The following is a 24,861-nucleotide window of genomic DNA, read 5'->3' on the forward strand; positions in this document are numbered from 1 at the left end:
CATTCCGTAAATAAATCAACTATGTGAAAGGGGGCGGGGGGACAAACAGGACAATGGAGCTAATTTTGGAGTTCCATGGAGAGTAAATGGAGATGTTAAAAACAGGTGTACCGGAGTTACGCCTATTTTACCGCCTACATTCATGCTGTGGGTCATTTTTATTGTTTTTGAAAGCGGAGGGAGGGGGCGGAACGGGAGTTACGTTTTTGTTTCCCTTTTATCCTTCCCCATCAAAAGCAACTAGGTTTTAAGCCAGCATGACATTTTTCACACCTAAAAAAAGCAGGCAGATTACATGATATGATAGGTTACTTATAAAGCGTTTAATACCCAGAGGTTTCTATGCGCGGACCCAGGGATCGAATCTGTGGTGCTCCGTGTCGACTTGTTTCCAAGGCGATCACATTGTCCCTGAGGTGTCCTCCAGAGACATAGGAAATCATTGTAAACACAGGCTGCCATGCGTGCATGGCAGGTGACAGAGCATCACCATGCCATGCTCCCCAAACAGAGAGGCATTTATACCTGTGTTGTGCACAGGTATATGCCTCACCCTCTTACGTTGGGTTGTGTTTCATCATAAAGCTTCCGTCAATCAGTACACCATCTAGGACAAGAAAGGTAGGTACACATTTGAATGCAATGGTATTTCTAACTGGCTCAAATATTGTTGCCCTGATTAGTGTATGAATGATAGAAAGAGACAAGAAATAACAATCATTGACCCAGGGGAATTCATGCCCCAAGTGACGCCAAAGACGCAATCCTACTAGCTACCGAATGCAAATAAAAACCCTCCTGAAAACAACTCTCCACTATTTCTAGCAACATCTCTTCCTCCAATCGTGAAGGCGCACTGCTCCATCTTCCTCCAGCAACCTATCATAGGAAAGTGAAGTACCATGACCTTAGAAAGAGCCACAGGCTTAATTTTAAAGATTTGTCGCTTATAATTGCCCCCTCCGACTCTGCACTTCATTTTGAGGTTTCTGATTGCCCTCTTAAACCATCACAAGGGTCACACTCTGGCGCAGGAATCGAGCAAGCAGTTGACATCAGACTCATACGAAATTGTGCATAATTGTCATGGTCATGCTTTACTTAATTATTCCTTTTGGCCTTGCAGCAATGGCCAACGTGAGGCCATGCAACAGTAAAAGAAATAGACAAAGATCGATGGCGCAAGCGACTAATTAAAACTAAAATCGAAAGAAACCCTGTAAAATGTTGAAAAGTTAGACTTGATTTGAAAGTGATGACTCAAGCAGAGATTATGAATCAAAATCACATGTATTTTTCATATGTAACCATTCGTATCTTACCATTTTTGAACAACCATATCTTTAAACTTTTCTATGCCTGGTGCTATCATTTTCTACACCATTGTAGTCTTCCGGTTTACTGTAATGCAAGAAAAATATGTTTAAAATCATTAAGTAAACACAATATATTAACAGTCAAAAAGTGTGCAAATAAACTAATATGAAATAGTTACACGTACAGATGTTCACTTTGTTCTGCCTCCTTTTCGTCCTCTCCTGCAACAACCAAAAAAAAGAGTTTAAATCATGTTATGAAAAATATTAGCATCTAGCAGAGGTGCACACTTTTCGAGTATGAAATTAAAATGACACGCTGCAAAGTTTAAATATTTTCGGGCAGATACAAACGATGCCTGGTTCCATAAAGGCTGATTAACAACCGGAACAATGCAAAGAATCATATATGGGATAGTAGGTTACAAAAGACACGTGCAGATCATAACCTTCAAGGACAATTTGTTTTTAACTATGTGTTTTCCTGGATTCTTGTTTGTGAAGTATCCTGATTTATATGAGGTCATCAGATCAAAATACACGTATATCAGGAATGTGTACGTTTGTAATGAGATCGTGTGAAGAATGAACTTTTGCCCTGCATGAGTACAAGGATGAGTAGAGGCTGAACCATCTACTCCTCACACTTCTACAAACCAAGAATGAGCCCAATCAAAAAGGTAACATGTGCCGAGGGAAGGCTATACCCTCAAGAGGCGTGTGAATGCCATTCAGACGCAATGCAAACAGCAAAGCGTGACAGCTCAAAATAAAATAAATGACCAATCAAGGTTCCATACAAATATATATTCTTTAGATAAACACATCATATTCAATAATAACTAAACAGAAAACACTACAAAAACCCACCCCTGTAGAAAGAAAGTAGAATATGCAAGAAAGCAAGATGCACTACTCTTGGCAATGAGAAAGGGGGAGAAAAAGCCGATAAAAAGTGGAGTCTTCTTAAAGGATAGGTTCTTGATTTGCCAAAAGGCAGAGGTCTTCAAACTGTGGGGCATGCCCCCTCAGGGGGGCGGGCCACATTTTAGGGGAAGGGGGGCCACAAGACCCCAGCCTAAAATGTAAACAAATAATATATATCTGTTTTTTGTTTACATGGAAGAAAATGGCAGTGGCGGCTCACATGGAGCAGAAAACTGCCTCGGGCACCAATGTAAAAGTGACCCACAGTTGCAAATGGCAATGAATTGCTTTAGCGACAGACTCTTTGAAAAGTACCCAAGGGGATGTTTTTGGTTAAAATGTAAGCAAATTGTGATATTTAAAGAATATTTATTCAGAAACAATTGTCAAAACTACTAGTTGCATAGAGAAGTAACTTAACAAACTGGCCCTCAATGGCCAGAAAAGTGGCACATTTTGACCCAAAAAACTGCCCCTCACTAGCATTTTGCATTTTTTGTTCAGGCATTGCCCTGTTGCCCAATAGGTAAGTCAGAGCCTGGATGCTCATCCATAATGGGCAAGGGGGCGTCAACCCAGTGGCCCCCACACCTATTAAGGAGGAGTCGATGAGCCAGCCCAGTGAAACACTGAGCACTCCCTCCGATGTTTTTTTTCAGCTGAGGCAGTGCTCCTGGGCTGGCTGAACTGTCAAAGAGAAACACTGTTTACTTTGACAGTTCAGTTCCCCAGCCACACATGCTCACTTAGCCATGCAAGGCTGGTGGCATGTTGCTTTGCCAGCCTTGCATAGCTCATTGGATATGCTGGCTGGAGAACTGCATGTCTGTATGTGCGAGGGTGAGCTCCTGCGTCTCCTCACAGATACGAACAAAGCAGCCTGGAGCAGGGTGTTTCAGCACCCGCGCGCAGGCCCCGAAACGTATGTGCAGGAAGTTCTTGGTTCCCGATTCCTGTTCTAGATGCGGGAGCTGGATCGCTGGGGAGGAAACTTCAGGACCTGGTGAGGGGGGGTGAAGGGGAGGAGGGTTGTACAACAAAGGCATTTTTTTTAAATGCCTTTGTTGCACAATCCCCCTATCCACCTGCCAAAATCAGCTTTCCATCTGAGGCGCTGTGGACCCCAAGGGACAGGAATGGTATTTTTGTACTGGACATCTATCATAGAAGTCCAGTAAAACATGTCATGCCTGCCCCCCTCTACCTCCCAGCGCCAATTGCAAACTGTTTGGCTTTCTACCCATTTGTTGTTGTTTTTTTAAGTATGCTCTAATATGCATAATTTTAACCCATTATTTAAAAACAATTCCCTGGGAGAAAACACCCCGAACCCCTCTTAACTGGTTCGGGCTCCCTCGCTATGGCATATTTGGGGGAATATTTATGCCCCTCCACTTAAAAAATTCACCAGCCGCCAATTGCCCTCGGGCTGTGCCGGGAGCAGGGTGGGGGCACCCAGGGACTGTGGTGTGAGCAGGATGGGTGGGAGCCATGGGATAGTGGAGGGAGCAGGGTGGGTTGAGCCCAGAGTCTGTGGTGGAGTGGGGAGATCCCAACGACTGGGTAGGAGTGGGATGAAGGAGCCCAGAGACTATGATGGGAGCAGGTGGGTGTAAAGACTGGAAGTGGTTATCTGTAATCCTGCTCTCTATATGGCAGAGTAGAAACACAGAACACCCCAGCCAAGATTCTCTATTTGGTAATGTTGGACAAGCAATCAAGGCTTAAGCTCTCAAGAGGCGATGCAAGCTGATTCTTAAGTGCCATGTAGTCCCCAAGCCCCCACAAAGGAATGTCCACACACTATGTTAGTGATAACACAGTTCTTTATATAAATAATGGTCAGAATATATACAGAATAAATAACACACTTTGTGATGTGGCAATACTACAATGATAAATATATACAGTCTCTATGTGGTAACACAATTACTCTTGATGGCATACGAATCAATAGCAAATGGCCTCAACCATAGACATGGGAGGAAAACAAGTGGTTAAACAATAGGCAGAATACTGGCCCCTGTCAATAGACACTGTTCTATATGAGGATCCCCCCACCTGGGAAACCTGTAAATACGATATTAAACAACCCCAGTCCATATATTATTTAGTAGAATCTTATTTCCTTCTATCAACGTTCTACTAGCTCAATGTACCTGGTTTAGTAGAGTTCGACGTCGGGTCGTTGACACATTCTTGAGTGAGCTCCCTTTATGGCAGGACCCACGGATTGTCGAGATTCCTCAAAGAAAAGGGTGAACGATGGCATTGAGGCAGCCGCTTCGGCCCTGGTGGTGTTCATCGACGATCGGTCACGAACGTCCCGAGAAGATGAGGCGTGCGGTGCACCTTGACGACGATAGTTAATTGCCGCAAGGAGTCAATGAAGAACGTAGGCCCAAGAAGGGTGTCGGGTCATCGGTGCTGGCGTCAACGATCAGGATTCGACTACAGCTGGCTTTCGGATCTTCGTTGGCATCTATGAGGACTTTGGGTGGCGGGAAACCCACCGGCAGATCTTCCTCGGTTCGTCTGCGACCCTGACTTTCTCCAGCTTCCTGGGCAGTCCCCGTCTCCGGTTGGCAGCCTTTCGAAGGATTGACTTCCAAGGACTCTCGGTGAAGGTAAACTGGTGCATAATGGTCCCTCGTAGCTTGGGAAGAGGTCTCCTAGCCAGGTCCTCTCTTGCATCAAGTTTCGACTTCAGCTTCTGACCGATTCTAGTCAATGAGGGGTTTCCAGATATACTGTTCTGTCTCTCCTTCACACTGCTGGGCCAAGCCCAGCAGACAATCATTCAGCGGAGCATTCATGCAGGCAGGCAGCCAATCAGGCTCACGGTGCATTCAGGCCATTCTTCTCCATCCAGACACTCACAACAAGGAATGTGGATTGGGACAAGCACCCAGCGATTCAGAAGTCCACACAGCATTCATACCAGTTTCGGGCAGGGCTGTCTCATTCATTGTGTCACACACCAGAAACCAGACACCCATAACATGAAATGTAGATTGGTCACACACTCCATTCACCCAGGTCCCATCCCAAGGGAGTACCCACAACATACAGTCACTGGGAAGGCTCCAGCCAGTCTGGCCTGAACTTCCCCACAATACCCTATATGGAACTTCCACCCAACATCCAGTAGGGTAAAGGGACAGAGTCAGAGCTTCCAAGGTCTTTGGGAAAACAAGGTAACAGGTAATAGAAAGCAAGAGGCCACCGGGGCCATCCTGTCTCCTATCAGCAATCACCTATTCCAATGGCAGGGTCTGGGTAACCCAAAATGGAGGACACTCAGAGCACCTGTCAAGTTCAGCATGGAGCTGCCACCAACCCATACCCTGCTCTGTGGGCCACACAGAGGTGTCCAGAAACATACAGTAGGAGAACAGGGTTGTACCCCCACCCATGGGTTCCATAAGGGTATCCCAAGGGTCTGTTCACCATAACCAAAAAGAGGAAGAGCTGCACTGCCAGGAGTCCCATGTGGACTCCTGTGCAGAAAACAACACCGAACACACATAAAAAAGGACAACAGGACAAGGAGGCTCCGTCCCTCCAATGCATTTCCAGCATCACAGTCCACCCCCCCAGACTGAGGTTAAGGTGATCTAATCTCCCACAAGATTGACACCCTCATCCAGACTGTCAACATACCTTCTGGAAAGTCCATCTACATTATCGTACTCTTCCCTGGTCTATGCTAAAGGGTGAAGTCTAGCCCTTGCAGGGTAACGGACCACCTGAGCAGTTTCGGGTTTTCACCCTTCATCTGCATAAGCCATTTTAAGGGTTTATGGTATGTTTGGACCTTGAAGGTAGACCCCCATAAGGTAGGGCCAAAAACGCCTAAGGCTCCAAACTATGATAAAACATTCCTTTTCAAGAGTAGCCCATCTAAGTTCTCTACCTTTGAGTTGCTTACTGATGAATATGATAGGATCTTCTCTCCCTTTATCATCTAATTGGGACTAGGCAGCTCCAATTCCGGTGTTGCAGGCATCAGTCTGAACAATAAAGGGTTTGCTGTAATCAGGTGCACATAACACAGGTGCCTTACACAGACTTTCTTTGAAGCCAACAAAGGCCCTCTGACAGTCTTCAGTCCAATTAACCTTCCTTGGTTGTTTGGGCGAAGTCAGAGCTGTCAGAGGGTCAGGTATGGTTCCATAGTCCACCAAGAAGTTGAAGTAATAGCGAGTGAGTCCCAAAAATGCTGTCACCTGGGTTTGAGTAGTGGGAGTCTCCCAGTCATGCACATCCTGTACCTTACTGGGGAGAGGTTGGATTCAACCCCCTCCTACCTCATGACCAAGATAAGTGACTTTCCCCTGAGCTATGTGGCACTTGGTGGCCTTGATAGTGAGGTTAGCCCTCTTCAAGGCCTGCAACACCTTATCCAAATGAGTGAAATGTAGACAGCAATGTCGTCTAAGTAGGCCACACAAAAGCCCCTCAGCCCACTGAGCGCATGGTTGGCGAATCTTTGGAAGGTGGTAGGTGCGTTTTTCAACCCAAAAGGCATGACTCTAAACGCAGAACGCAGTCTTTTACTTGGCATGGTCCGTCAGAGATATTTGCCAATAGCCTGAGGTAAGGTCAAAGGTTCTCACAAATTTGGCAGCACCTATGTGTCCATAAGCTCATCAACTATGGGCAATGGGTGCGCGTCAGTTTTGGTGACGGCATTGACTCCTCTGTAGCACACACAGAACCGCCAATCCTTGGTACCGGACTGGGAATTTACCTTGGGGACAAGGACCACTGGACTGGACCATAGACTGGTTGAGGGTTCAATAACACCCAGATCCAACATCATGGTGACCTCAGCCTGGATGTGGTTCTTTGCAGTGTCTGACATCCTGTAGCATCTGTTTGTGACAGGTACACTGTCACCAGTGTCGATTTCGTGCCTGCACCACGGGGTGAGGCCTGGTGCCAGTGAGAACAGAGGGGCATACTGCGGAGCAAAGCCCTGTAGGTCCACTGCTGCTCTGGTGTCAGATCTGGAGAGAGATGTACTCCCTCCACTGAGCCATCCTGAGGGTTGCTATGTAGCAAATCAGGAAGGGGCTCACTCTCATTCTCCTCTTCCTCAGAAGCTAGTAGAAGACATGAGACTTCTGCTTGCCTGTGGAAAGGCTCGAGTCTGTTGATGTGGAATACCTGTGGGGCTACCCCAGGGGATGCCATGTCAACCAGATAATTGACTTCGCCCAACTTGGAGATGATCCTGAAGGGTCCAGTCCACTTATCTGCCAAAGCTCGAGACTTTGTATGCTCCATCACAAGGATCTCCTGTCCAATCCACTTGTTATGCTTTAAGGTCATGCCAGTATTTGTTCAACTCCTGGCTTGCCTTAAGGTTTGCTGCCGTTTGACCCATCATCTGTGTCATCCTCCATCTGAGGCCTAACACATAGTCCCCCACTTGCTTGGCAGGACCTGGAGGGCTGGCTTCCAAACCGTCTCTGATCAAGGCAAGGGGCCCCCTCACAGAATGTCCAAAGAAGAGCTCAAAGGGGCTGAAACCAACACCCTTTTGAGGTACCTCTCTGTAAGCGAACAGCAGCTATGGCAGGAGGAGATCCCATTTCCTCCTTAGAGGCTCTTCCAAAGTGCCCAGCATACCCTTGAGAGTTTTATTAAATCTCTCAAGCAGACCATTGGTCTGGGGATGGTAAGAGGTGGAGAACTTGTAGGTTACTCCGCACTCTTTCGACATCGTTTTCATGTAACTCGACATGAAGTTGGATTCCCTTATTTGGCATGGCCTTCCTCGTTATGTCAATAATTTGATTAATGATTAAAATATTACATGCCACTCAGTCTTCTCGTTTTCTAATCAATAATTTCTTGTCTTCATCTTTCAAAATTGAAAGGGACACTCACAAGGATGTCCACCCTCTCCTTTATTGTTCAATCTTGCATTGGAACCTTTACTTCAAAATATTCGTTTAAATCCTTATATCAAAGGAATTTCTCTAAATAATATAGACACTAAATTCTCAGTTTACGCAGATGATATCCTTATTTACCTTTCTGATACGGCCATTTCTATTCCATATTTAATCAACACAATAACAGATTATTCTTTAGTTTTGGGATACAAATTAAACCTTGATAAATCAGAGATGTTGTCCCTTACGTCCTCTTGTAACATATCCAACACCCCAGTATTTGGTTTAACTTGGCAGTCTTCCTAAATTAAATACTTAGGTCTTTTGGTTACTAATGAAATAATTTCCACAATTAATCTTAATACCAATTATATTATTTAAAAAGTTACAGAATTAATTGAAAAATTGTCTCCGCTCTATTTTACTTGGTGGGGCTGATTGGACTCCATTAAAATGATGATTGATATGATATGATATGGCATTTATAACGCGCCTATACAGTGTTTAGCGCATGGATTACTCCTATTGTTTTATACTATCTATGATCTTATCAAAATTAATTCTTCTTCCTTTAAAAAAAAAGACTCTATACTATTAAAATTTCTTTGGAACAATAACATTTCTCGGATTGCTTCTAATAAACAAAAATTACCCAAAGCCATCGGTGGTGTAAAATTTCCAAACTTCCCTCTTTATCATAAAGCTTTTGCTTTGAAACAACTCAATACTTTTTATTCTATGAATCATTCACAATTAATAAGCCTCAATGGTGTTCAATAGAAACTAGTATTATTTCACCTCTATCCATATCACATTTCCTGATTACATTATCTTGGCCAAAGATCTCATCATATCCCACACTACACCTTTAAAAAAATATTTGGAATAGTTGTCCTACTAAAGCCTTTTGTAGAATTAAGATCGAAGACATTTTCTTATGGTTTAACAAACTTAATTCTACCAAACCGAACATAGATACCATTCATAGATGGTATTTAGCAGGCATAAAATTTGCAAAACAATTCTTTCAAAATGGCAATGTTATCCCTTTTACCAATGTTAGCGCTCAATATAATATTCCTACATCAGATCTTTCAATTCACACTTCATTAATGAATTCTCTTTCTAAATCCCTGTCTTCAATCAAACAGAAATCCCCTACTCCTTTCTTAAACCTATTAATGAATAATCCTTCTAATAAAGCTACCAAGTTGTATTCTTTCTTAAATGATCCCGAATCTTCCACTTCACATAATCTTGCCACAATTAGGAATTGGGAAATAGACTGGGATTTCCAACCTACACCTGAACTATGGGATACAATTTGGATTATATGTCATTCCACCACCTCAGCGGCCTATCTTACCCAGACATATATTTTCATTAGGCATTTATCACTCCACAACGTATCGCCAAAAATCTTTCAGGTACCTCAAATAAATGCTTGGCTTGCAATGAACCTAATGCTGATTTCACACATGATATTTAAATGCAACTTAGTTTATTCATTCTGGACTAAAGTTTGTTGACAGTTGCAATCAATCGTTGCATTTACTGTACCCTTATCACTGAAGAATGTGAAGATTGGTTCCATTGATATTCCTGTTGTCAGTCAATCTGATTGTTCCAATTCGTTCAATTTGTTTGTCATGATTGATTTTCATAATATTAATAGCAACTGGAAAAATGTAACCAAACTCTCATATATTTTATGGTGGAACTCAATTTGTTCAATCCATCGATTGGAACACTGTTTTGCGTCAATGAATAACTCTGTACACAAATTCAATAAGAAATGGAATAAGTTTATAAAGTACTTAAATTATAAGAATTAACTGATTTATTTATATTTCACTAATTATATTTTTCCTACCCTTCCTCTCTTTTGTCTCCTGTTTGTTTTTTAGTCTATTTTTTTTGTCTATTCTTTTATGTTTTCATTGTTGTCCCCCCATTATGAATACTCTGGACTGAATATTAATTCCATGGTTATCATCACAATTTTTCTTTGTTACATTACTACAAGGTAACCTTTAATGTGTTCTATTATCGTTCTTAAATATATTGTTAAGGGTTATGAGCTTTATATTTCAACAATGCTTATTTGATATTGTTCTTTAATATATGAATTATTAATTTAATAAAAATTATTTAAATAAATAATATATATATATATGAGATCCATTACTCACCATAATCGTATTTCTGATGCTTGTATCTGCTTAGATTCACATGCTGCGCATAGGCCGAAATCTAGTGGAAGCTGCAGAGTATTACAGTTTGTTTTTCGAAACTCGAAAATGGGCGTCGACACAGGGCGTGCCAGTAACACTATCCCTAGTGTGACGTCCACTGTACCCATGATCCCTCACGCGTCTAGGACCCTCAGATTGTATTTTTTCTGACATGAGGTAGCATGAGGAGTAGCGCGAGTACAGATAATCCAAGCAGATAGATAGATAGATAAGATTACAAGCATCCATGCGCCTTCTCTCAGAGGGGAGGAAGGGTGGGTCGCATGTGAATCTAAGCAGATACAAGCATCAGAAATAGGATTACGATGAGTAATGTATCTCTTTTGAGGCTTGTTGAATCTGCTTAGATCACATGCTGTGCATAGATTAGCGAGCCGTGTTAGAAGAAGGAGGTGGGATGTGAGAAGGGTCATGAGCAAATAAATGTCTTAAAACCACTTGTCCCACTTGAGTATGTGTCTTGGAATGGGTGTTAATGCAGTAGTGCTGAGTAAAAGTGTGAATAGAGCTCCAAGTAGCTGCTTTGCAAATGGTGTCAAGGGGTACATTTGCAATGAAAGCCAGAGTTGCCCCAATGCCTCTAGTAGAGTGGGCTCTTGGCGTGAAAGGCAGAGTTTTTTCAGAAAGAGAGTAGCACAGCTGGATACAGTTAACAATCCTCTTAGAGATGGCACCTTTAGAGACGCGATCTCCCTCTCTGCCTGTAGCTACGGAGACAAACAGCTGATCTGTTTTCCTTAGCGGTCTGGTCTTGTTTACATAGTAGAGGACCACCCTACGCACATCTAGGGTGTGTAGTTTCACCTCAGCCGAGCTTTGTGGGTCTTGTAAGAAAGCCGGAAGCTCAATGGACTGGTTCACGTGGAATTTAGAAATAAACTTAGGTGAGAACCTAGGGTGTGTATTTAAAACGGGTTTATCTTTATGAACTGTAAAGAATGGATCCTGCACTGACAGAGCCTGAATTTCACTGACCCTTCTTATAGATGTTATTGCTACTAAGAAGGCCGTCTTATAAGTCAGGTGTTTGAGACTGCTTTTATGCATGGGTTCGAACGGGGGGGCCCATGAGTTTAGATGACACCACGTTAAGGTCCCATCCTGGTGGTGGGTTTGAAAAAGGAGGGTGAAGTCTCTTTACTCCTTCCATGAAAGCTTTAACCACTGGTATCTTCCACCACAACACCTTGTTATGGGATGTGGTGTATGCTGACAGCGCTGCCAGGTGTACCTTCAGTGAGTTAAATACCAGTCCTGCATCCTGCAGGTGGAGCATGTAAGTGACAATTGTGGAATGAGTGCAATCAACTGGTTTGACTTGCTTATTCTGGCACCAGATAACGAATCGTTTACATTTGTCAAAGTAGCAGCGCCTCGTGTTTGGCTTCCTAGATTCCTTTAGGATGTCCATACATCTCTGTGGTAATTTGAGATGTCCGAACGCTATGACCTCAGGAGCCATGCTGCTAGGTTCATTGAGTTGGGTTGAGGATGCACTGTTTGACCTTGGTGCTGGGACAGTAGGTTGTACCAGCCCGGGAGTTTGATGGGTTCGCACACCACTAGTCTGCGTAGGTGTGGGAACCACGGTTGTCTTGCCCACATGGGAGCACTAGGACGAGCGTCATTGACTCTCTGTTCATCTTGTTGGCCACCTTCCTGATGAGAGGTGTTGGTGGAAAAGCGTACGCAAACATCCCTGACCAGTTCATCCACAGGGCGTTCCCCTGGGAGTTTGGCTGGGGGAACCTGGATGCACATCCTGGGACAGTCTGTTTTCGCTTGTGGCGAATAGGTCTATAGTGGGGAAACCCCACAGAGAGAAGATATTTTCTACGATTTCTCTGTGTAGACACTATTCATGTTCCTCTGGGAGGGGATCTCTGCTCAAAGCACCCGCCAGAGAATTGAGATCCCCTGGAACATGTTGAGATGACAGGAAGATCTTCCGTCTGAGTGCCCATGTCCACATTTTTTGGGCAAGCTTGGACAGATTTTGCGGACAAGTCCCTCCCTGCTTGTTTAGGTAAAACATGGCTGTAGTGCTGTCTGTCCAGATCTGCACTGACAGATTCAGCAGGTAGGGCTCGAACGCTTGAAGCGCTCTGAATTCTGCCAGAAGCTCTAGCAGGTTGATGTGATTCTTGGCCACTGAGTGAGACCAGAGACCCTGAGCTGTGTGGTGGAGGTGGTGAGCTCCCCACCCTGTCAGGCATGCATCGGTTGTGACTAACACCTGTATCTCGGGATCGTAAAAGGGTTTCCCCTTGGACAGATTTTCTCTTGTCCACCAGTGAAGGGTTTGTACCAGTGTTGGCGAAACGACCACTAAATCGTCCCACTGACCACTTGCCTGAGACCACTGTTTCGCCAACCATTCCAGCATGGGACGCATGCGCAGGCGCGCGTGGGGGACCAGGTAAATACATGGCGCCATCATACCCAGCAAACGCATTGCTTTGTGTACAGTTATCTGGCGACCGGCCTGATATTGCAGAATTTGCAGCAGTATATTCCGAATTCTTTCCTCTGATGGAAAGGTCAACCCCTCTTGCGTGTCTAGGATAGCTCCTAGGAACTGTTTGGAGGTGCTTGGCACCAGACTTGACTTCTTCTCGTTAATTGAGAAACCTAATTCGAAGAGGAGGTTGATCGTCCTTTGAATGTTTGTTCTGCAAATTATTGGGGTCTCCCCCGTGATGAGCCAGTCGTACAGGTAAGGGTACACCGGGATTGCCTCCCTGCATAGGTGTGCCGCTGCCACCGCCAGTACCTTGGTGAATACCCTTGGAGCCGAGGCTTTCCCGAAGGGCAGTACCTTGAACTGGTAGTGCCGACTGTCCACCTTGAAGCACAAGTACTTTCTGTGTGCCGGGAACATGGAAATATGAAAATAGGCATCTTTCATGTCCAATGTTGCCATGTAATCCCCCTTTTTTAGGAGGGGGATTACCTCTTGGAGAGTAGTCATGCAACATTTTTGGGGCTTGACATACTTGTTTGCAGGCCGTAAATCCAATACTGGGCGCATTGTCAAATCTTTTTTTGGCACAAGGAAGTAAGTTGAATAAATACCCTTGTTTACCTGTTGTCCTGGGACGAGTTCTATCGCGTCCTTTGCTAGAAGATTGACATCTCCTCGAGGAGGATCTTCTGGTGGTCCAAAGAATGTATTCTTTGTCGTGGAGGGTGGTTTTGTGGACGCTCTAACAGTTCTATGCAGTATCCTGCAGACACTGTGGACAGCACCCATCTGTCTGATGTGATCCCTTCCCAAGCTTGGGTGAAGGTGGAAATGCGTCCCCCTACTGGGGATGCGTGAGAAGGGAGCGTCACTGTTTTGGTGGAGGCGTGCCACCGCCTCTACTGGAGCTGCCTCTACCTTTACCACATCCTCTCTTATTACCCCTGCCATAACCCTGGGTAGACTGTTGGCTGTTGTTGTTCCATTGTGTATCCTGCCCCTGGGAATAGTTAGACCCTCTCTGGGAATTCTGTCCGCGTGGGCGGACAAAAATTGCCATTCCCTCTCTGGTTTGGGGGTTTATTGGTTAGTTGGCCTAGGGATTTGAGTGTCTCATATTCGTCCTTGGCATTTTTCAGCGCGTCCTCGACCGCCTTTCCAAACAATAGATCCGGCTCCACCGGTTTATCTATCAATGATGCCTGGGTTTTGGCTTTGAACCCAGACTGTCGCAACCAAGCATGCCTTTTGATAACAGTACCTTCTGCTATCAATCTGCCGGCGTTATCCGCGGCATCAAAGGTTGCTTTTAATATGCAACCTGACACGGCTCTTCCTTCCGCCGAAACTCGTGCCAATTGGCTTTTTAAGGGTTCTGGGGCGGAATCTATGAGTGCCGCGACTTCTTCCCACTGGTGGCAGTTGTAACTCGCCAGCAGGGTGGTGGAGTTGGCAATCCTTGCCTGGTAGGCGGAAGTGGAGGCTACTTTCCTGCCCAAGCCATAAATCTTCTTGCTCTCCTTGTCGGGAGGAGCTTCCGACGATGACAAGGGTGTTCCCGCCCTCTTACGGGTGTTTGTAACTACCAGGGAGTCCAGTTTCAGATGCCCTCTTATGTACAGTGAGTCTGTTTGGGCTGCCCTGAAAAGCTTCAGAACTCTGGGGTTTACCGCCCTAGTGATATTGGGATTAACCAGGGAAGGGTCTATCCTTCTTTGTATTGACTTAAGGATAGGGATGGCCTGGGCAACAGGTCTCCTTTCTCCTACTAACTCCTCGGCAAAGTCCCTCTCTTCCTGAACACCCTGGGTGTCAATGTGGAAATGTTCTGCCGCTCTGGACAGCACTTCATTCAAGAGAGGCTGGTTGTCGACAGGGGAGTCGGTAACCGGGGGTTCTTTATCTACCGGGGAATCTAGCCTGTAGGTTTCTGGGTTGTCCTCCTCCTCCTCCTCTTGGTCCTCGTCATCCCCATAGTAGCCCGTCCCAGTTTGTTCTTCCAACATGCCCAAATCTGGATCCTCACAAAAGGATGGATTTCCCTGATATGGACAATAGGGCTGTATACTGAAGGGGTCTGAAGTAGGTGCTTCAACCCGGGACTTCTTACTTGAGGGTATAGGATCCTTAGAGCCTGAGGGAGTTGACCCGTCGGGGGTAAAAGAGAGAAAGTGTTCAGGGTTTTTGGCATAGAAATCTGCCAATGATGACATCCTTGACACGACTCTATCTATGTCATCACTAGACCATTCTTTTGAACTGGGAATGATTCTCTCTTGAAGGCCTTTCCCTGTATTAACTTGACTAGACCTACTGGTTTGAACAAGGGTCTTTGGGATACCAGACGACCGAGACTTGTCCATCTTTTTATGTGGAGGAGAATGTTTTTGAGGTGTGGAAGGCGGCAGAGACTGCTTCCTCTGTTGTTTTACCCCTTCCCCGTGGTTGGAAGAGTGTTTACCCTGTTTTTTCGCCCCTTCGGTGCCTTTCGACGCCTGGCGCCGAGAATCGGTGGTAGTGTCCATATCTCCGGAGTGTGGAGGTTGGGACTCGGGAACAGCCGTTGCGCGGCCTGTTGACGCCGACTCCTGGAGTACGGTCTGGGGATAGAGGTCGGCTTCGCCTTCCGACGATCGAACCTGCGTTACCTTGGGGAGCGAGGCACTCTTGGCAACTGTGGATGGTTGCCTGGAGTCATGCGGCGATCTAGATCGAGAACGCCCAGAGGACACCGATTCGGACCGTTCTCTATGTGCCTCTTTCCGAGTACTCGACGTGCGCATCGAGTCTCGGTTGGACTTCATGTGTTTTGTGGAAGTGCTGTGGGTAGTGCTTGTGTCGCTGGGGGTCTTCCCCATAGCCGACCTGCTGTACGACCTTCCGAGGTCGGGGACTTGCGCTTGGCTGTCAATTGACGCCACGTTGCCCTCACCGTCCGAAAGCACGGCGTCGCTGCCATCGCTGAAAGCGCCCTCCGCTGCCTTGGCCTCTTGACACCTGACGTGGTGGGCCCAACGCTTGATCGAACGGTCCTTCAGTGTTTTCGGTTTGAACCTACTACACGCTCTGCAGTTAGCTTCGGGGTGGAACCTCGGTAAGCAGAGATTGCACGTGGCGAGCCTGTCAACCCAAGGGTACTTGCGGTTGCACTTGAGGCAAAATTTGAAAGGGGTACCCTCCATACGCACCTTGTGGCAGCGGGCTAATAAGTGTAAGAATATATAAGAATGTACCTATATACCGAAGAGTGTAGATTATGTCCACCCCCCACTCTCCCTACTTGCAGGGCCGAGGCCGGAGGCCTTCCTAGGCCCGGGCCGAGGCCAGAGGCCTGCCGAGGCCCAAATCCGTCGTGCAGCTCTCGACGGTCGATTCTTTCTCCGTGCCGGCGTCGAGTGTGGATGTTCGGTGACTCGACGTTGGGGTGGAGAAATGGGCAAATATAACAATATTTTAACAAATGTATAGCTAAGGCCAGGGAACTCCGTGGAATGCTTCCGACCAGTATGGCGGTAAAAATCAATCTGAGGGTACTAGACACGTAAGGGATCATGTGTACAGTGGACGTCACACTAGGGATAGTATAACTGGTGCGTCCTGTGTCGACGCCCATTTTCGAGTTTCGAAAAACAAACTGTAATACTCGGCAGCTTCCACTAGATGTCGGCCACTAGCACAGCATGTGATCTAAGCAGATTCACGCCTCAGAAATATTTATATATAAAATAATGTGACCTAGCCAGTCTCTAGAGCCCAAAATAAACTGGGGGTGGTTATCGGGCAATAATAGCTTGGCAGTGTGTTGGCAGTTTGACAACGGTGAACAAGGCTTCTCAATGCTGTTCGGCAGTTTGATTCAGTTCAAAGTGCAACAGTCGTTGTTGTCCAGTGGCAAGCAGATGTTAATGCATAGACAAACTAAAGAAAGCTACAGTTTGAAGCGATGCTCGAGTAATGCCAATTGTAGATGTCACCAAGCTTGGATCGGCAGCCAAGGTTCAACGGCAGACTGGTTGATGGTGGGGTGCACAGGCAAGTCGTTTTGATGCCTCCACCTACTAGTGAGGCAAATAATCTGGGGGTCATCCTCAACTCCACTCTCTCCTTCTTTTCTCACATTTCGGACATCTCTAAAAAGTCTCACTACCAGCTTCTCCTCCTAAGAGGTATTCTACCTTTTCTCACTTTCCCGCAAAGGCTCGCCATCTCCAGAGCACTGGTTCTCTCCAGGCTAGACTACTGCAACAGCCTATTTCTCAATCTTCCTACTTCTACTCTCCATTACAATTCATCCAGAGCAGAACCGTAAGACTTCTCCTTGACTTCAAGCGCAGGGACTGCATCTCTCCGGCACTGAAATCCCTTCACTGGCTACCTGTGGCTGCTAGGATCAAGTTCAAGACCCTATGCATTGTCCACAAGACTTTCTGGGACCAGGGCCTGTATTATCTACAGCGCTCTCTTCTTAAATACTCTTCCGCTCGTCCACCTCCAACTCTTTGCAGGTGAGCCATTATTTAAGCAGAGATTTGGGAGTAGAACGTTATCCTCTGCAGGTGGTTCCCTCCGGAACAGCCTCTCTGCCTCTCTCCGCCTTGAGCCAGAGCTCCTTAAATTCCATAAATTCCTCAAGAACTTCCTCTTCGCTTCCCCCTTCTCTATCCCTCTCCCCAGATAACCTCCTCTCCTTTTCTTTCCTGCCTCACTCCTCCTTCCCTTTCCTAACTCTGTTCAGTTTTACTGACTGGCAGCCTGGTTCAACTTCAGAGCCTCACAGGTCCCAGGCTCCCTTGGCAATCTTGCACTTGCCTCCAGGCCACTGCACTATGTTCAGAGTACTGCACTTTCGGCATATGCTCCATGAGAGGTGTAACCTCTCTGCACTTAACCCAGGGCCCTGCTGGACTAGACGCTCTTAACCCCTCACCGCGCATGTCCATCTGTACACTGCATGACCCAAATTTACTAGGACTAGTAAGTTCTGTCGTGTCCCCCTTTGTCTTCCCGGCCTAGTTTGGTTGCGCCTGAAACACTTCATGCACTTGCACTAGGAGAAATGCCGTCAGGCCTAGTGCGCTAGTTACTTTTTTTGTTAGATAATTCGGAAACCTCGAGGCCTAAGAATGACTACTGTATTCCCTTGCTCCCTTCCCGCCTTCAAGCGCTTTGAAGCACTTCACTTGTGTTTAAGCGCTGTACAAATAAACAATACATAAATAAAATAATATTGTCAGTCCAATAAAAGGTATCAAAAGGTGTGTTTCCATTGACAAGGGCATAACCCATCAAAATATTTCTTGATGTTACAATCAAGACCTATGGGTATTCTGAGTTTTCCACAGTTTCTGAGTTGAGAATGTATTATCATTAAATCCTTATATGTGGTGGCTGCTCTGGAGTGCAGACATGAAGCACAGTATAACATTTCTCCAAGTATGCCATACGTTTTCACCTTAATATAGCCTTTCTTACATTTAGAGATAGTCTTACGTACCTATTTTGTATAAAGTGAGTCTATTATTCAGTTCTGCACCTTTAATCAGCCCTACAGATAATGGGTGTATTGGCCACTTTTACTCCTTAAAAATAGTCAAATAATCCCATAAAGAAAAATAGCCAGTAAAAATACTCCGAACAAAAATAGGAAACAGACACATAAGGTGTCTTACCCCCTGCTTTCACCCACACAGTTTCATTGACATTTTGGGCCAGTGGTACACATAGTGTCATAGGATAAGACAACTATTGTTACTGCCTCATCTGCAGAGGTACAAATGTATCATTTAAGGTGCAAAGAAATATTTATTACAACACGTTATGTTTTCAGATTGTTACCCCCTTATAAAATACTCCCATTAGGAATGGGACTAACTTGTTTTACTCCCTGAAAAATCGTTTTACTACCAACTTTAAAAAATAGGGAGTTAAACACTCCCATTTCAAAATATTATCCGGAGCACTGCCTGTAAGAGGTACCTACATTTAAGTTGACATATGTAAGCCTTCTCACATTGTTATAAATGATCTTATAAGCATTGGGACACTGGATGAGTACCACATGTCCTTTGTGTTATTACATTAGTCACCGTGCATATGAACATAGGGCTTAAGGAGACACAAGATGTGCCTTTTTTATTTTTACATTGCTCACCAAGTTCATCAAATGGCACTCATGATCGTACAAGCCATGTTCCCTCTAATTCTCTTAATGAGTGCGTATTACACACTGTCATCAACGACAGCCATGTGGGTGTATTCGGTAGGTGCATACATGCGACCTCCAGGTACAGTTAGAGGGGGGCTATCATGCAGCTCTGGCAGTGGAGATCAGCCATTTATCATAGATACGTTTCATCATTGGTAGTGATTGAAGGGCGCAGCTTGACTCGGACCTCTTCATGCGTCTGTCCATAGCAGCTTGCAACATACCTACATGTTGCCCTAATCGAGTTAACAAGCATTAGGAATGTATGTTTGAGTCACTCTCAGGTTAGATTTATTGTCTATGATATGACTTAAATAACTTCGTTATATTTTTAATTTCAGCAAGTTGTAATTTAATAATTGTATGTTTTTGTTTCTTTCCTTACTTTCTTTTGCGATGTCTCTTTATGATTTGTCTGCAATCTACAATTGATTTATTTCACATGTCAAGAATTTTACTTAAAATGCACGTTCCTTGTAAGGTGTTTGTTTTTTGCGCATTGACATTGAAAATGCATTTTTAAGGCCACTATTATATGACAATGGAGTGAAAAATGCATTGCTCTTAATTTGTGCAAATTATTGATTACGATGTTTGTAAATCAATGACGCAGCCTGCACAAGGTCTGGCTCATAGATCATGCCAAGGACCATTCGATTACAGTTTATGATTATTTAATGTAATTTATGGTGGTAAGGACTTTACATTCTGTAATTAGCTTTCTAATCAGTGTAATGGAACTACAATAAGCTGGAATTCACTATCCAAAGAGAATATACCTTCCCAGTGCCCACATTGGCGTTCAAGCAAAGTGTTTTGGCTGAGTTTAGGCTAAAATAGATAAAAGAATATGGCAGGCACAATTTGAATTTCCACTCATTCTTGCCAGGGGAGGTATCAGCAGGAGAGTGCTAGAGCATTTGAAGGGAGGCATATAAACCAAACAGGATTTAGTTGAGGGGTAAGTAGAAAATTAAAACAGGTTAAGCATTATATTTTCTACCATTAGTGGAGATAATCTCAGTGACCACATTTCAAGACTTACATACATGAGATATGTGCTGCACGTGACTAAAGACTGAGGAGAAAAGTCCAGATTGGCTTTGGAAGCAGCTAGGGGATTACATTCAGTGGGCCTCATTACAAGTCTGCCGTTCCGGATACAACGGTACCGGTAAGCTTGCCGGTACTGTTGTATCCGGACCGGCAAACTGAGTTGTGCTTGCGGGTGCCTTTCATTCCGCCAGGTCTGACCTGGCGGAATGAAATGTACCCACGAGCACAACACGCCTGTAACACAGGCACCGTTATGAACATTGCCGGTGCTACAGGCATCCCCATTCCCATTGAGCCCTTTGGGGCTCAATGGGAATGGGGATCACCTGATTCTGGCACCCGCGAAAAGGGCAATTACCCTTGCCTATTGCCTATTCGCGTTTGCCGGATTTCTTGCAAATTTGGAGGTAGCCTTTCCGGTTTTACCGGAAAGGCTACCTCCAACCTTGTAATGAGGCCAGTGGCTTATAGTGAGTGCAACATATTTATGTGAAAGCTGTAACAACATAGTAGTTGGAGAAACACTTTCTTTTAATCATTTGGGAGCAGGATATGCCTTCAGTGCCTGTAACTGTAATGAAGTATGCCAGCAATCTGTGACAGACGAGACAAAATAGCAGCTGAAAACAGTTGTACCGAAACACCAGTTGTAAAGAAATATTCCTAGATTTATCTGGGGGCAGGATGCATAATCAGTGCCCATACATCAGTTTGCCATTTGTGATTGAATCGACAAAACAGGATTGTCAACATTTGTGACAACACAAAATAGTAGTTGCAAAAAAAACAATTTAAATGGCTGTAAATGTTTGTCAACTTTATATGATGTACAAGGCAAAATAGTAGCTGCAAAGGTTTGTGATTTGACAAGTTGAAAAGAAAATGGTTAGAATTGTTTGAGGACATGATATGAAATAGGTAGCTTTTATACAGTGAGTCAACTTTTAATGATTAATGAGACAACAATGTATTAACACAGAAAGGTTCTTAGAATTGTTTGAGGAAGGTTGTGCATTTAGTGGCTGCAACTGAGTGTATGAAACAAACTATTAGTTATCAAGACTTGTGAAGAGTCAAAATACTAGTTTTGAAGAAATATGTTTATAAGTATGTGAAGGCAGGAGAGCCATGCAGTGGTTGTAACTGTGTAGGTTCCACCTCTGTCCCCATCTAGTGAATCTTAGTAAATAGGGTGGAATTAATACTGGTGACCTCCTTGTGCAACATACATGCATGGGACATTGCATTTCCACAGGAGGAGAAGTAATCATCTTGAGTGCCAACATGTGTATAGGACCTACATATGCTAGGGGGGGAGGTGGCTACAGGACATTTCACATCAGCCATGGCAGTCAGAATTATGTACTGTAAATTGGAGGCACAATGTGGCATTCAGTAGCACTTGCTATGCAAGAGATAGAGATACATCCTCAATACCACAACAGTTTGGTCCCATGTGATATGGAACCCTGCACAGGACTTGGATAACCTCACAAGGCATCAACCATATATCTTTGTTACTTTGTTCACATTGCTCTAGGTGCTGAACCCCAGTTCCACGGTGCAAGGTGACACGCTTTTGAGTGAGGTCAGTGTAATGGAGTCATTTGAGCATCAACAAAAATGTCTCAGGTGACATGACAGAGGTGTGATTGCTCACTGCTAACCTGGCTGCAATGATGTTTGAGGACCTCTTTCTTTATTCATTTGTCTTTGTTTTATAAGTAAAATCGAACAACTCTGGGAAATTGCCAGTCATTGTTAATTTTCATGAAAGTCTGTACCATAGTTGTTTGCGGAGGTTTTTTGTTTGGAGAGAACTATATCCGACAGAGAGCTAGAAAACCCACATCTTCATAAACAAGTGTGCAAGAGAACAGAGGATTAACTACATGGCTTAGACCAAACAATGGGTGACCTTTCATTTCCCTGCCATTTTCATTTCCCTGCCATCTCAAAGGGGGTCTGAAGCCCAATTAATCCATGAAGACAGGAGGAACATATTGTTTTGCACCCGGTTCCTTTGAAGGCTACAGGGTTGTTGGTATATGGGAGGAAGTAGAGGATGTGGTAGCACAGTGGCTAAATTCCCCAATCCTACAGGTGGCAGTTGCTTCTACTGACAATAGATCTAATGACCGTGCTGCCATATGATTGCTTAGAGCATGCATGTTCCTTGCTGTGTCCATACCCCTGAAGTGTCATGTTTCATATGCAATTGCCATCCCGTGAAGGAATTGATTTCCATGGCCCAGAACATAAGCTCGCACTTCACCCCAGCCCATAATGCAACAAATATGCTGCACCAATTGCAGGTGCACAAGAAGGTGTGACCACACAACTTGAAGCCTTTCATTGCCACCTGCTGGAATTCTACATATGTTGGACCAGTTAAGTGAAAAATGATGTGCCGTGAACGATAACTGCAAAATTCAGAGTGATGTATTAGATACCTAATTCTTTACTTCAAGGCAGTGGTAGTTACCATACGATGTCTATCAGCCTTTTTCGAGATGCCACGAGGTGTGGTTCCGGGCATAGTACAGTGAGATATTGCCACTGAACTACCAGGTGGGCCTCAATCTGTCCGAAATGACAGGTGCCTATGATTTGGCAGACAGTGCTCTCAACCTTGCTTGGGAATCCACTCATAGCATCAATGAAAGGTAACACAAAACATATTGTGGCATCATTTCGCAAATATTATAAAACAAGAAAAAAACCGCTCCCCACCATCAAGATAGTTTGGCATTAATGGTTCAAAATGATTTCAATAATTATGATAAATGTTTTCATACTTCACAATATACTATTTATTTATCAGAAAAGACTGGGTGCATATAGATCGGTTTAAACTATGAAAGATTGTTGTGACACCACATACTATGTTTACTTAAGCTATGCCGTATGGCCTCTTTATGATGCCACAGCAAAGAGTGTGCTCAATCAAACCAAGCAGTATTGTTTTTCTTTAATGCCTGCGCATGTTTAAAAATGCTGGGGTGGCAGTATGTAAACACGTCCTCCCCTTTCAACCCCAGGGCTGGATTTAGTTCATTCATAGCACTTATCATGAGCTAAAATGTTCAATCTGTAGTTAAAAAAAATGAACACAAAATATAAATTGCATTAAAAAAAAGCTGTCGATATTTATGCTGCAAGACATGAAGAAATGTCCTCATGTAGCATTGCGGAGGCCACTTTTTCATTTTGCCTTGCCACATGTAATGTGACGAATCTGGACAAATCTACCATCCTTCCCAGGAGGGGAGCCACCCCCTCTGAAGCTAGGGAGGTCAGCCCACTAAGCAAGGCCCTCCCTAGGGGTTAGGCAAGCAGGACCCCACTGGGAATGACTCCCCTCTAAGGGACAAGGGCTCGCATTCCTACAAGGAACTCCCTATGGAGAATACCCTGTCCAATATAGAAGAGACTGACGTTACTTCGGCTTTACATCCAACACATACTGACATTGCTTACATATCATTGGCTCAAGGTAATGTTGGCATTCCCTTTAACCCAGCAACTGATGAAAAGTAATACACCACTTCAAGGAACCTTGAATGGAGGAGGAAGAATCCTATGCAAAGGCGACCCTCTGACGCACATAAGTCCTGGATGGTCGGAGCAGCGCTACACCACGGAGCCAGCAGTAGCATAGAGAGATGCAGAAAGAAGGCAGAAATGCCAGAAGGCTTGTGCCGAGAAAGGCGATACAGCCAAGTAGTAGACAGGGATGGAAGGACCATCTTACCTGGTGGCGTGACCATGCTGCAGCCGTGGTGGGTGGGGGACATGGGGTGTATGCTGAGACCTGAACAGACAGGAGAGACAAATCTTCCACTTGGAATGCGAGGACTGTGGAGACTGCTGTATCAGGCAGTAGAAGAGAAGCTGACGCTTACGTGCTGGCAATGCCTTGGGGAAGGGCGAATGGCAAGATCTGCACTAGGACACCATCTTGCTGGAGCGCACCCAAAAGCATAGAAGGTACCAGGGTTGCCTAGGGTGGAGGGGGCGAGCGGAAACATACAGAGATAAAGAATCTAACAGGGAGGGTTATGGGAAACCTAGAAACCTGAGTGTTGAATTCTGGCAAGAAGCACATATACAACCAGAGAGGTTAAGGAAACCAGAGGGACCTGCGGAGTCCTCGGGAAATAAGTGACATTGGTACAATCATAAGGACAGGGCAACCTACAGGGTCAATCAACCTATTCGAGGTATAGAACCAATAGAGAGAAATGGGTCAAGGTGGTGGAAAAGGAATAAGGGAAACGTTCCTCCATGCAATAAACTTGAGACATTTGCTTCATATAGAGACTTACAAGTCTATTTGAAGAGGCTCACAGGAGGGCCTAGAACACTTATTTTCTGAACTATTTTTGTATGAACTGGAACCCATGTCCAGAGAGAGACCCAAAGGATGATTGGCTGGACATAACCTAAACTGAGAGACTATTGCTTTGGCTCATATGTTTATTTTGTTTTTTCCACAGTGGCAGGGCAAGATAGCAATTAGGTTGGGACTGCAGACTACATTTGATTTTGAAGGCTAACAAGTGCCCATAAGCTCAGTTTTGGTGGTAGAAAATATCTATATGAGAAGTAGGGATAGATAGGCATTTTGATTTTGGTTTAATAAACCCTTGAAATGCCATCCTTGAGTCAAACCCCTACTTCTGGTTCACCACAGCAATCATTAAACATTCTGAGGAAATTACTCATGGCT

At 44.7% G+C, this 24,861-nt stretch overlaps 1 protein-coding gene across 1 annotated transcript in view; it reads right to left on the reverse strand.

The window, feature by feature from the left end:
* EMB (embigin) overlaps positions 1 to 24,861 on the reverse strand; it is a 247,742-nt gene that overhangs the window by 21,417 nt on the left and 201,464 nt on the right. The window contains exons 9-10 of the mRNA XM_069627247.1: positions 1,502 to 1,538; positions 1,323 to 1,401 (exon numbers count right to left, since the gene is read on the reverse strand). Coding sequence (XP_069483348.1) covers positions 1,344 to 1,401; positions 1,502 to 1,538 — 95 coding nt within the window. The 3' untranslated portion in view covers positions 1,323 to 1,343. The remainder of the gene's footprint in view (positions 1 to 1,322; positions 1,402 to 1,501; positions 1,539 to 24,861) is intronic.

Source organism: Ambystoma mexicanum, chromosome 6p (assembly GCF_040938575.1).
Source record: "Ambystoma mexicanum isolate Mex_15411 chromosome 6p, UKY_AmexF1_1, whole genome shotgun sequence".
Lineage (NCBI taxonomy): Eukaryota > Metazoa > Chordata > Amphibia > Caudata > Ambystomatidae > Ambystoma > Ambystoma mexicanum.